At 46.2% G+C, this 12161-nt stretch overlaps 1 protein-coding gene across 2 annotated transcripts in view; it reads left to right on the top strand.

The window, feature by feature from the left end:
- The window catches only part of ldb1b (LIM-domain binding 1b), a 99294-nt gene continuing 87133 nt past the window's right edge, over positions 1–12161 (top strand). For both annotated transcript variants that reach the window (XM_071389683.1, XM_071389681.1), the window contains exon 1: positions 1–761. In XM_071389683.1, the coding sequence (XP_071245784.1) occupies positions 734–761 (28 nt within the window). In that variant the 5' untranslated portion in view covers positions 1–733. The remainder of the gene's footprint in view (positions 762–12161) is intronic.

The raw sequence follows: 12161 nt of genomic DNA, 5'->3' as shown, positions 1-12161 counted from the left end.
GTCTCACTCACTCAGTCAGTCTGTCAGTCACTCTCTCTCTCTCTCTCTCTCTCTCTCTCTCTCTCTCTCTCTCTCTCTGTCCCTCTCTCTCGTTCTCTCCCTCCCTCTCTCCTCCCACCTGTACAGTAATTTGCTGGCTGATGAGAGTAGAGCAGAGCAGAGCAGAGGGGGCAGGAACAGAAATACGAACACACTGTGACTGGCTGGCTGTCTGACTGACTGGCTGACTGGCTGACTGGTTGACTGGCTGACTGACTGGCTGACTGGGTGTCTGACTGGCTGACTGGTTGACTGGTTGACTGGCTGACTGGCTGACTGGCTGACTGAGAGAGAGAACACAATCCTTTGTGTTTCTGTTGCTTTTTTTAACCTTTCCTTCTTCACTCTCTCTCTCTCTTCGCTCTACTCCCGCTCTCTCTCCTTCTCTCTCTCCCTTCCTCCCCCGTCCCTGGTGTGTGTGTGTGTGTGTACGTGTGTGTGTGGACCTCAGGAAAACAGACGCTCATGTGAGAGTCAGGAGCAGTAGCAGCAGTGACTGGTGAGAGGAGAGAAGACAGGATCAGAGAGGAGAAGAGAGAAGACAGGATCAGAGAGGAGAAGAAAAGGAATAGAAAAAAGAGAGGACAGCAACGGAGAGGAGACGAAGAGCTGAGGAACACAATAAAGAGGAGGAGAGGAAAAGGAGGGATCCTCCGCACCGTTCCGTTCAGAGCGAGGTCAGACATGTGAGACGATGTCGGTAGGCGGCTGCGCGTGTCCCGGTGAGTAGCAACCGTGGCAACCATCGTTACGTCCGTCTATGTGTGTGTGTGTCTGTGAGTCTGTCGCCCGTAGCGATAGGGGCTTGCCTTGGTTGCTGCTGGTAGTGGTGGTAGCTGTGGACGTTTGGGTCGTTGTCAAGGCGAGAGAGAGAGAGAGAAAGTGCCCAGGGCCCTGAAAGCTTGCAATGCCTCATGGGAAACAGCCCTTACTATGGCTGCCGTGGCAGTTGTGTCCTGGGGAAAAAAAGAAACAGCAGAAAGTACATAAGCATGTTTGTAGAATGATTCACTTCCTTGTTCTAGCTACTCTGAATCTTTCAGTCTATATGAAGGGGAATGTTATTGTTGAGGAGAGGAGTGAGAGGAGTGAGAGGAGTGAGAGGAGTGAGAGGAGAGAGAGGAGTGAGGGGAGAGAGAGGAGTGAGAGGAGAGAGAGGAGAGAGAGGAGAGAGAGGAGTGAGAGGAGTGAGAGGAGAGAGAGGAGTGAGGGGAGAGAGAGGAGTGAGAGGAGAGAGAGGAGAGAGAGGAGAGAGAGGAGAGAGAGGAGTGAGAGGAGAGAGAGGAGAGAGAGGAGAGAGAGGAGAGAGAGGAGTGAGAGGAGAGAGAGGAGAGAGAGGAGTGAGAGGAGTGAGAGGAGTGAGGGGAGAGAGAGGAGTGAGAGGAGAGAGGGGAGAGAGAGAGACAGAGGGATACAGTTTAGTTTAGTTTTCTATTTTATTGATGACTGCAGTTCTATTCTGCTGCTCTGCTCTGTTCTGCTCGGCTGGTGACATCGGCATGAGGTCGCTGGTTCCCATGGCGCCACTAATGCCTGTTCTGTCCCTATACCAGTTTGTTGTTTTACGTTGTTGTTGTTTATGTCCTTATTTGTGGCCCTAAATTAAGAGCAGCTCTGGGGAAGAGGACATCGAGTTCCTTCCAGGTTGCCAGTACGCCAGATGTTTAAAATCCCCCTTTTTGGGGTGAAATGAATAGAGGTCAACAGAGGTTGGAGGTTTTCATGTCCTTATCCCCCCTGGTGAGAATAGTTTGGGGAGGTGGACTTTAAAAAAAAAAGGTACTACCTAGAACCAAAACGGGTTCTCCTGACCTACAGAGACAGCCAGAGATCCCTTTATGGTTCTAGCTAACAGTGTGAAGGAACTAGGTAGCAATTGTTTTTCAAAAAATGTGGAAGCAACAGAGGAAAGCAAGGGGTCTTTTATATAGAGCAAGGGTCATGAGCCATGGATCAGATCGTACCCTAAAGGGTCATGAGCCATGGATCAGATCATACCCTAAAGGGTCATGAGCCATGGATCAGATCATACCCTAAAGGGTCATGAGCCATGGATCAGATCATACCTTAAAGTATGTGGACACCTGCTCGTCCAACATCTCATTCCAAAATCATGTGTATTAATATTGAGCTCGTCCTCCCGTTGCTGCTATAACAGCCTCCACTCTTCTAGGAAGTCTTTCCACTAGACGTTGGAGCATTGCTGAGGGGATTTGCTTCCATTCAGCCATAAGAGCATTAGTGAGTTCGGGCACTGATGTTGGGCGATTAGGCTTGGCTCGCAGTCAGTGTCCAATTCATCCCAAAGATGTTCGATGGGGTTGAGGTCCGGGTTCTGTGCAGACCAGTCAAGTTCTTCCACAACGATCTCGACAAACCATTTCTGTATGGACCTAGCTTTGTGCACGGGGGCATTGTCATGCCAAACTGTTGCCACAAAGTTGGAAGCACAGAATTGTCTAGAATGTCATTGTATGCTGTGGCGTTAAGATTTCCCTTCACTGGAACTAAGGGGCCAAGCACATACAAACAAAAAACAGCCCCAGACCATTATTCCTCCTCCACCAAACTTTACAGTCGGCACTATGCATTCGGGCAGGTAGCGTTCTCCTGTCATCCGCCAAACCCAGATTCATCCGTCAGACTGCCCGATGATGCAGTGTGATTCATCCCTCCAGACAACGTGTTTCTACTGCTCCAGAGTCCAATGGTGGAGAGCTTTACACCACTCCAGCCGATGCTTGGCATTCCGCATGGTGATCTTAGGCTTGTGTGCTGCTGCTCTGCCATTTCATGAAGCTCCTGAGGAACAGTTATTGTGCTGAACGTTGCTTCCCTAGGCAGTTTGGATCTCGGTAGTGAGTGTTGTAACCGAGGACAGACAATTATTACGCTCTACGCTCTTCAGCACTCTGCGGTCCCGTTCTGTGAGCATGTGTGGACTACCCCTTTACGGCTGAGCCGTTGTTGCTCCTAGACGTTTCCACTTAACAATAACAGCACTTACAGTTGACTGGGGCAGCTCTAACAGGGCAGAAAATGTGATGAACTGACTTGTTGGAAAGGTGGCATCCTATGACGGTGCCATGTTGAAAGTCACTGAGCTCTTCAGTAAGGCCATTCTACTGCCAATGTTTGTCTATGGAGATTGCATGGCTGTGTGCTTGATTTTATACACCTGTCAGCAACAGGTGTGGCTGAAATAGCCAAATCCACTAATTTGAAGGGGTGTCCACGTACTTTTGTATCTATAGTGTAGCTTCATTCTATGTAGCAGAGCTGTAGCGTGGTCGGGGTCAATTTGAATGGATGGCAGTCAATTCAGGAAGTGATTTGAATTGATGTCATTGAAAATAGATGCCTTGTTTTCCTTCCTGAACTGACTGCCTTCAATTCAAATGGACCCCAACCCTTCTATGTCGTGTGCAGGTGCTCCATGTTTTCAGCTCAGTCTGCCAGCCCCTGTGCTGTACAGTAGAAGACATTTTAGGAGTGTGTGTGTGTGTTGTATTGCATTTGACCCTCTCCTCTCCCACAGCCAAGCCACAGTGACCAGTGTGGTCAACCCTTCAACCCCCAGGCTGTCTGGACGTAGCAGAACAAGTTGCACACTAACCACAGATCTAGGATCAGGTTACCCTTCATCCTACCCTAACCTTAAAGGGCCAATCTGAGATTGTTACATCTAACCACAGATCTAGGATCAGGTTACCCTTCACCCTACTCTAACCTTAAAGGGCCAATCTGGGATTGTTACATCTAACCACAGATCTAGGATCAGGTTACCCTTCACCCTATCCTAACCTTAAAGGGTCAATCTGGGATTGTTACATCTAACCACAGATCTAGGATCAGGTTACCCTTCACCCTATCCTAACCTTAAAGGGCCAATCTGGGATTGTTACATCTAACCACAGATCTAGGATCAGTTACCCTTCACCCTACTCTAACCTTAAAGGGCCAATCTGGGATTGTTACATCTAACCACAGATCTAGGATCAGGTTACCCTTCACCCTATCCTAACCTTAAAGGGCCAATCTGGGATTGTTACATCTAACCACAGATCTAGGATCAGGTTACCCTTCACCCTATCCTAACCTTAAAGGGCCAATCTGGGATTGTTACATCTAACCACAGATCTAGGATCAGTTACCCTTCACCCTACCCTAACCTTAAAGGGTCAATCTGGGATTGTTACATCCAAACATGGTTAAAACATTTTAAGACATTTTATTTTGATTTTATGGATTGTCAGTCCTTGCATCGACAGCTCCGTCTATGGATCTGAGAGTGGTTACATTTCTCCGTCTATGGATCTGAGAGTGGTTACATTTCTCCGTCTATGGATCTGAGAGTGGTTACATTTCTCCGTCTATGGATTTGAGAGTGGTTACATTTCTCTGTCTATGGATCTGAGAGTGGTTACATTTCTCCGTTTATGGATTTGAGAGTGGTTACATTTCTCCGTCTATGGATTTGAGAGTGGTTACATTTCTCCGTCTATGGATTTGAGAGTGGTTACATTTCTCTGTCTATGGATCTGAGAGTGGTTACATTTCTCCGTCTATGGATTTGAGAGTGGTTACATTCCTCTGTCTATGGATTTGAGAGTGGTTACATTTCTCCGTCTATGGATTTGAGAGTGGTTACATTTCTCCGTCTATGGATTTGAGAGTGGTTACATTCCTCTGTCTATGGATTTGAGAGTGGTTACATTTCCTCGTCTATGGATCTGAGAGTGGTTACATTTCTCCGTCTATGGATCTGAGAGTGGTTACATTTCTCCGTCTATGGATCTGAGAGTGGTTACATTTCTCAGCTGCTTACTTCCCAAAAAGTGGTGACCGCTTTGTTATTGTTAGAAGGTTGAGGTAATATCTGACCCTGGGTCAGTGGTTTGGGTCATTAGAAGTGATGGGGGGTGTGTGTGTGTGTGTGTGTGTGTGTGTGTGTGTGTGTGTGTGTGTGTGTGTGTGTGTGTGTGTGTGTGTGTGTGTGTGTGTGTGTGTGTGTGTGTGTGTGTGTGTGTGTGTGTGTGTGTGTGTGTGTGTGTGTGTGTGTGTGCATTTGACATAACATTTTATCTGATCTTCAAGTCACAACAATAGACAAGCACAATGTGCTTAAACTAATAACACACAAATTATTGTATTTTTCTTGTCTATATTGAATACATCACATAAACATTCACAGTGAAGGTTGGGAAAAGTATGTGAACCCCTAGGCTAGTGACTTCTCCAAAAGCTATTTGGAGTCAGGAGTCAACTAACCGGGAGTCGAATCATGGAGACGAGATTGGAGATGTTGGTTAGAGCTGCCCTGCCCCATAAAAAAACACTCACAAAATTTTAGTTTGCTATTTACAAGAAGCATTGCCTGATGTGAACCATGCCTCGAACAAAAGAGATCTCAGAAGACCTAAGATGAGGAGTTGTTGCCTTGCGTTAACCTGGGAAGGGTTTCAAATGTGTCTCTAAAAGAAGGTCCACAGTAAGACACATTATCTATAAATGGAGAAAGTTCAGCACTGTTTCTACTGTTTTCTTTCAGACATCTCTGAAAGATGCTGACATCAAGCTTGACGAGTCAACAATACGTAAAACACTAATCAAGAATGGTGTTCATGGGAGGACACCACGGAAGAAGCCACTGCTGTCCAAAAAAACATTGATGCACTTCTGAATTTCGCAAAAGAGCACCTGGATGTTCCAGCGCTACTGGCAAAAGAATCTGTGGACAGATGAAACTAAAGTTGTGTTGTCTGGAAGGAACACACAACACTATGTGTGGATAAAAAAAGGCACAGCACACCATCATCAAAACCTCATCCCAACTGTAAAGTATGGTGAAGAGAGCATCATGGTTTGGGGCTGCTTTGCTGCCTCAGGGCCTGGACAGTTTGCTATCATCGACGGAAAAATGAATTCCCAAGTTTATCAAGGCATTTTGCAGGAGAATGTAAGGCTATCTGTCCACCAATTGAAGCTCAACAGAAGTTAGGTGATGCAACAGGACAACAACCCAAAAGACAGAAGTAAATCAACAACAGAATGGCTTGAACAGAAGAAAATACACCTTCTAGAGTGGCCCAGTCAGTCCTGACCTCAACCCGTCTGAGATGCTGTGGCATGACCTGAAGAGAGCGGTTCACACCTGACATCCCAACAATATTGCTGAACTGAAACAGTTTTGTAAAGATGAATGGTCCAAAATTCCTCCTGACCGTTGTGCAGGTCTGATCTGCAACTACAGAAAACGTTTGGTTGAGGTTATTGCTGCCAAAGGTGGATCGACCTGTTATTAAATCCAAGGGTTCACATACTTTTTCCAACCTGCACTGTGAATGTTTACACGGTGTGTCCAATAAAGACATGTCAAATTGTAATTGTTTGTGTTATTAGTTTAAGCAGACTGTGTTAATCTATTGTTGTGACCTAGATGAAGATCAGATCAAATTTGATGACCAATTTATGCAGAAATCCAGGTAATTCCAAAGGGTTCACATACTTTTTCTTCCGACTGTATATGTGTGTGTGTGTGTGTGTGTGTGTGTGTGTGTGTGTGTGTGTGTGTGCGTGCGTGCGTGCGTGCGTGCGTGCGTGCGTGCGTGCGTGCGTGTGTGTGTGTGTGTGCACGCATGCGCTGGTGTGTGTCAACATGAGGGGTGGGGTGAGGACATAGGGACAAGGGACCAAAGAGGCAATACCACCTGCCATTAGGACAGACTCTTTTTACAGGGAGAGAGACAGAGAGAGTGAAAGAAGAGAGAGGGAAGAGAGAGAGAGGGAAGAGAGAGAGGGAAGAGAGAGAGAGACAGAGAGAGAGAAGAGAGACACAGAGAGAGACAGAACTCAAAGACTGCTATCAGGAAGGGCAAACACTCACATATACGCCAGCTGACGTGTGTGTGTGTGTTTGCATATGTGTGTGTGTGTTCTCATGTGTAATGTCAATAGGTGTGTGTGTTTCCAATCTCGTAGAGGCAGTGCCCCGTGGCACGAAGGCATACGCTGCCACCTCAGCCGTTAAACGAGCCTGTTCAAGGGAGGCGCGCGAGTGTGTGTGTGGGTTTGTCGTTCTAGAGAGGCAGGAACATGTGTGTGTGTGTGGTTCTAGAGAGGCAGGAACATGTGTGTGTGTGTGTGTGGTTCTAGAGAGGCAGGAACATGTGTGTGTGTGTGTGGTTCTAGAGAGGCAGGAACATGTGTGTGTGTGTGTGTGGTTCTAGAGAGGCAGGAACATGTGTGTGTGTGTGTGTGTGTGTGTGGTTCTAGAGAGGCAGGAACATGTGTGTGTGTGTGTGTGTGTGTGGTTCTAGATAGGCAGGAACGTGTGTGTGTGTGGTTCTAGAGAGGCAGGAACATGTGTGTGTGTGTGGTTCTAGAGAGGCAGGAACATGTGTGTATGTGTGTGTGGTTCTAGAGAGGCAGGAACATGTGTGTGTGGTTCTAGAGAGACAGGAACATGTGTGTATGGTTTTAGAGAGGCAGGAACATGTGTGTGTGGTTTTAGAGAGGCAGGAACATGTGTGTGTGTGTGTGTGTGTGTGTGCGTGGTTCTAGAGAGGCAGGAACATGTGTGCATGGTTCTAGAGAGGCAGGAACATGTGTGTGTGTGTGGTTCTAGAGAGGCAGCAACATGTGTGTGTGTGTGTGTGTGTGTGTGTGGTTCTAGAGGGGCTGGAACATGTGTGTGTGGTTCTAGAGAGGCAGGAACATGTGTGCGTGGTTCTAGAGAGGCAGGAACATGTGTGTGTGGTTCTAGAGAGGCAGGAACATGTGTGTGTGGTTCTAGAGAGGCAGGAACATGTGTGTGTGGTTCTAGAGAGGCAGGAACATGTGTGTGTGGTTCTAGAGAGGCAGCAACATGTGTGTGTGTGTGTGTGTGTGTGTGTGTGTGTGTGTGTGTGTGTGTGTGTGTGTGTGTGTGTGTGTGTGTGTGTGTGTGTGTGTGTGTGTGTGTGTGTGTGTGTGTGTGGTTATAGAGAGGCTGTAACATGTGTGTGTGGTTCTAGAGAGGCAGGAACATGTGTGTGTGGTTCTAGAGAGGCAGGAACATGTGTGTGTGGTTCTAGAGAGGCAGCAACATGTGTGTGTGTGTGTGTGTGTGGTTATAGAGAGGCAGGAACATGTGTGTGTGGTTCTAGAGAGGCAGGAACATGTGTGTGTGGTTCTAGAGAGGCAGGAACATGTATGTGTGTGTGTGTGGTTCAGGGGAATGAGGCGGGAACGTTTGTTTAAAATCTGGAGAATCTTGCGGTCAGATAGCATACTCAATGAACGCAGTCATGGAAATTTCCTAAAGACAAGGTTTGTGTTCCAAATGACACCCCTACTCCCTTTGTAATGTACTACAGTACACAGGCTTCTGGTCAAAAGTAGTAGTTTATAGGGAATAGGGTGCCACTTGGGATGCGACCAGGAGAGGAGACAGAACTGTGTTTGTTCCACTCTAGTATTGTTCTCTTTTGTTTTCTTTATTTCACTATTCTATTTTTTGAGGTGAATTTAGACAGAGAGATATAATATGATCTTTGAAATGTCGCTATTCCTTTGTTTACTGTTCATTTTTCACTTTAGTTAAGTGTCTATTTTACTTACTTTGGTCAATAAAGCCCTTTGAATTAAATTGCACTGAGAGAGAGAGAGAGAGAGATATATATATATATATATATATATATATATATATATATATATATATATATAGAGAGAGAGAGATATATATATATATAGAGAGAGAGAGAGAGAGACAGAGAGAGAGAGAGAGAGAGAGAGAGAGAGAGAGACAGAGAGAGAGAGACAGAGAGAAATAGACAGAGAGAGACAGAGAGAGAGAGAGAGAGAGAGAGAGACAGAGAGAGAGAGAGAGACAGAGAGAGAGAGACAGAGAGAGAGAGACAGAGAGAAATAGACAGAGAGAGACAGAGAGAGAGAGAGAGAGAGAGAGAGAGAGAGAGAGACAGAGACAGAGAGAGAGACAGAGACAGAGACAGAGACAGAGACAGAGACAGAGACAGAGACAGAGACAGAGACAGAGACAGAGAGAGCCGCATAACAAGCAGCCTAAGGGCATGGGGCTGGCAACAGTTACAGTACTTAGGCTAACTGTCCCATAACTACAGTATCCCTACACCAAGCGACCAGATATAAGGACCTACTTTCCCCATAACAACAACATAAACCCCACTAAGAGAATATTCGTAATAGTTTCAATGGTGAAGCATTGAGACTGCAACTACAGTTGGTTTCTCTAGCCAGAGGCCTCTAGAGTCTAACTACAGAGAACTTCTACAGTTGGTTTCTCTAGCCAGAGGCCTCTAGAGTCTAACTACAGAGAACTTCTACAGTTGGTTTCTCTAGCCAGAGGCCTCTAGAGTCTAACTACAGAGAACTTCTACAGTTGGTTTCTCTAGCCAGAGGCCTCTAGAGTCTAACTACAGAGAACTTCTACAGTTGGTTTCTCTTCCTTCTATCTACACTTCTCCATCCCTGTACCTCTTCTCTTCCTTCTATCTACACTTCTCCCTCCCTGTACCTCTTCTCTTCCTTCTATCTACACTTCTCCCCCCTGTACCTCTTCTCTTCCTTCTATCTACACTTCTCCCTCCCTGTACCTCTTCTCTTCCATCTATCTACACTTCTCCGTTACTGTACCTCTTCTCTTCCTTCTATCTACACTTCTCCCCCCTGTACCTCTTCTCTTCCTTCTATCTACATTTCTCCATCCCTGTACCTCTTCTCTTCCTTCTATCTACACTTCTCCCTCCCTGTACCTCTTCTCTTACTTCTATCTACACTTCTCCCCCCTGTACCTCTTCTCTTTCTTCTATCTACACTTCTCCCTCCCTGTACCTCTTCTCTTACTTCTATCTACACTTCTCCCTCCCTATACCTCTTCTCTTGCTTCTATCTACACTTCTCCCTCCCTGTACCTCTTCTCTTCCATCTATCTACATTTCTCCATCCCTGTACCTCTTCTCTTCCTTCTATCTACACTTCTCCCTCCCTGTACCTCTTCTCTTCCTTCTATCTACACTTCTCCATCCCTGTACCTCTTCTCTTCCTTCTATCTACACTTCTCTCTCCCTGTACCTCTTCTCTTACTTCTATCTACACTTCTCCCTCCCTGTACCTCTTCTCTTCCATCTATCTACACTTCTCCCTCCCTGTACCTCTTCTCTTCCTTCTATCTACACTTCTCCCCCCCTGTACCTATTCTCTTCCATCTATCTACACTTCTCCATCCCTGTACCTATTCTATTCCTTCTATCTACACTTCTCCCCCCTGTACCTCTTCTCTTCCTTCTATCTACACTTCTCCCTCCCTGTACCTCTTCTCTTCCTTCTATCTACATTTCTCCATCCCTGTACCTCTTCTCTTCCTTCTATCTACACTTCTCCCTCCCTGTACCTCTTCTCTTACTTCTATCTACACTTCTCCCCCCTGTACCTCTTCTCTTTCTTCTATCTACACTTCTCCCTCCCTGTACCTCTTCTCTTCCTTCTATCTACACTTCTCCCTCCCTGTACCTCTTCTCTTCCTTCTATCTACACTTCTCCCCCCTGTACCTCTTCTCTTTCTTCTATCTACACTTCTCCCCCCTGTACCTCTTCTCTTTCTTCTATCTACACTTCTCCCTCCCTGTACCTCTTCTCTTCCTTCTATCTACACTTCTCCCTCCCTGTACCTCTTCTCTTCCTTCTATCTACACTTCTCCCTCCCTGTACCTCTTCTCTTACTTCTATCTACACTTCTCCCCCCTGTACCTCTTCTCTTTCTTCTATCTACACTTCTCCCTCCCTGTACCTCTTCTCTTTCTTCTATCTACACTTCTCCCTCCCTGTACCTCTTCTCTTCCTTCTATCTACACTTCTCCCTCCCTGTACCTCTTCTCTTCCTTCTATCTACACTTCTCCCTCCCTGTACCTCTTCTCTTCCTTCTATCTACACTTCTCTCTCCCTGTACCTCTTCTCTTCCTTCTATCTACACTTCTCCCTCCCTGTACCTCTTCTCTTCCTTCTATCTACACTTCTCCCTCCCTGTACCTCTTCTCTTCCATCTATCTACATTTCTCCATCCCTGTACCTCTTCTCTTCCTTCTATCTACACTTCTCCCCCCTGTACCTCTTCTCTTCCTTCTATCTACACTTCTCCCTCCCTGTACCTCTTCTCTTCCTTCTATCTAAACTTCTCCATCCCTGTACCTCTTCTCTTACTTCTATCTACACTTCTCCCTCCCTGTACCTCTTCTCTTCCATCTATCTACACTTCTCCATCCCTGTACCTCTTCTCTTCCTTCTATCTACACTTCTCCCTCCCTGTACCTCTTCTCTTACTTCTATCTACACTTCTCCCTCCCTGTACCTCTTCTCTTCCATCTATCTACACTTCTCCATCCCTGTACCTCTTCTCTTCCATCTATCTACACTTCTCCATCCCTGTACCTCTTCTCTTCCATCTATCTACACTTCTCCCCCCTGTACCTCTTCTCTTTCTTCTATCTACACTTCTCCCTCCCTGTACCTCTTCTCTTACTTCTATCTACACTTCTCCATCCCTGTACCTCTTCTCTTCCTTCTATCTACACTTCTCCCCCCTGTACCTCTTCTCTTCCTTCTATCTACACTTCTCCCTCCCTGTACCTCTTCTCTTCCATCTATCTACACTTCTCCCTCCCTGTACCTCTTCTCTTCCTTCTATCTACACTTCTCCCTCCCTGTACCTCTTCTCTTCCTTCTATCTACACTTCTCCCTCCCTATACCTCTTCTCTTCCTTCTATCTACACTTCTCTCTCCCTGTACCTCTTCTCTTACTTCTATCTACACTTCTCCCCCCTGTACCTCTTCTCTTACTTCTATCTACACTTCTCCATCCCTGTACCTCTTCTCTTCCTTCTATCTACACTTCTCCCCCCTGTACCTCTTCTCTTCCTTCTATCTACACTTCTCCCCCCTGTACCTCTTCTCTTCCTTCTATCTACACTTCTCCCTCCCTGTACCTCTTCTCTTACTTCTATCTACACTTCTCCCTCCCTATACCTCTTCTCTTCCTTCTATCTACACTTCTCCATCCCTGTACCTCTTCTCTTCCTTCTATCTACACTTCTCCCTCCCTGTACC

This window comes from Salvelinus alpinus, chromosome 2 (genome assembly GCF_045679555.1).
Source record: "Salvelinus alpinus chromosome 2, SLU_Salpinus.1, whole genome shotgun sequence".
Taxonomy (NCBI): domain Eukaryota; kingdom Metazoa; phylum Chordata; class Actinopteri; order Salmoniformes; family Salmonidae; genus Salvelinus; species Salvelinus alpinus.
The sequence above is the reverse complement of the archived record's forward strand: the minus strand, read 5'-3'. Positions and strand labels throughout refer to the sequence as shown.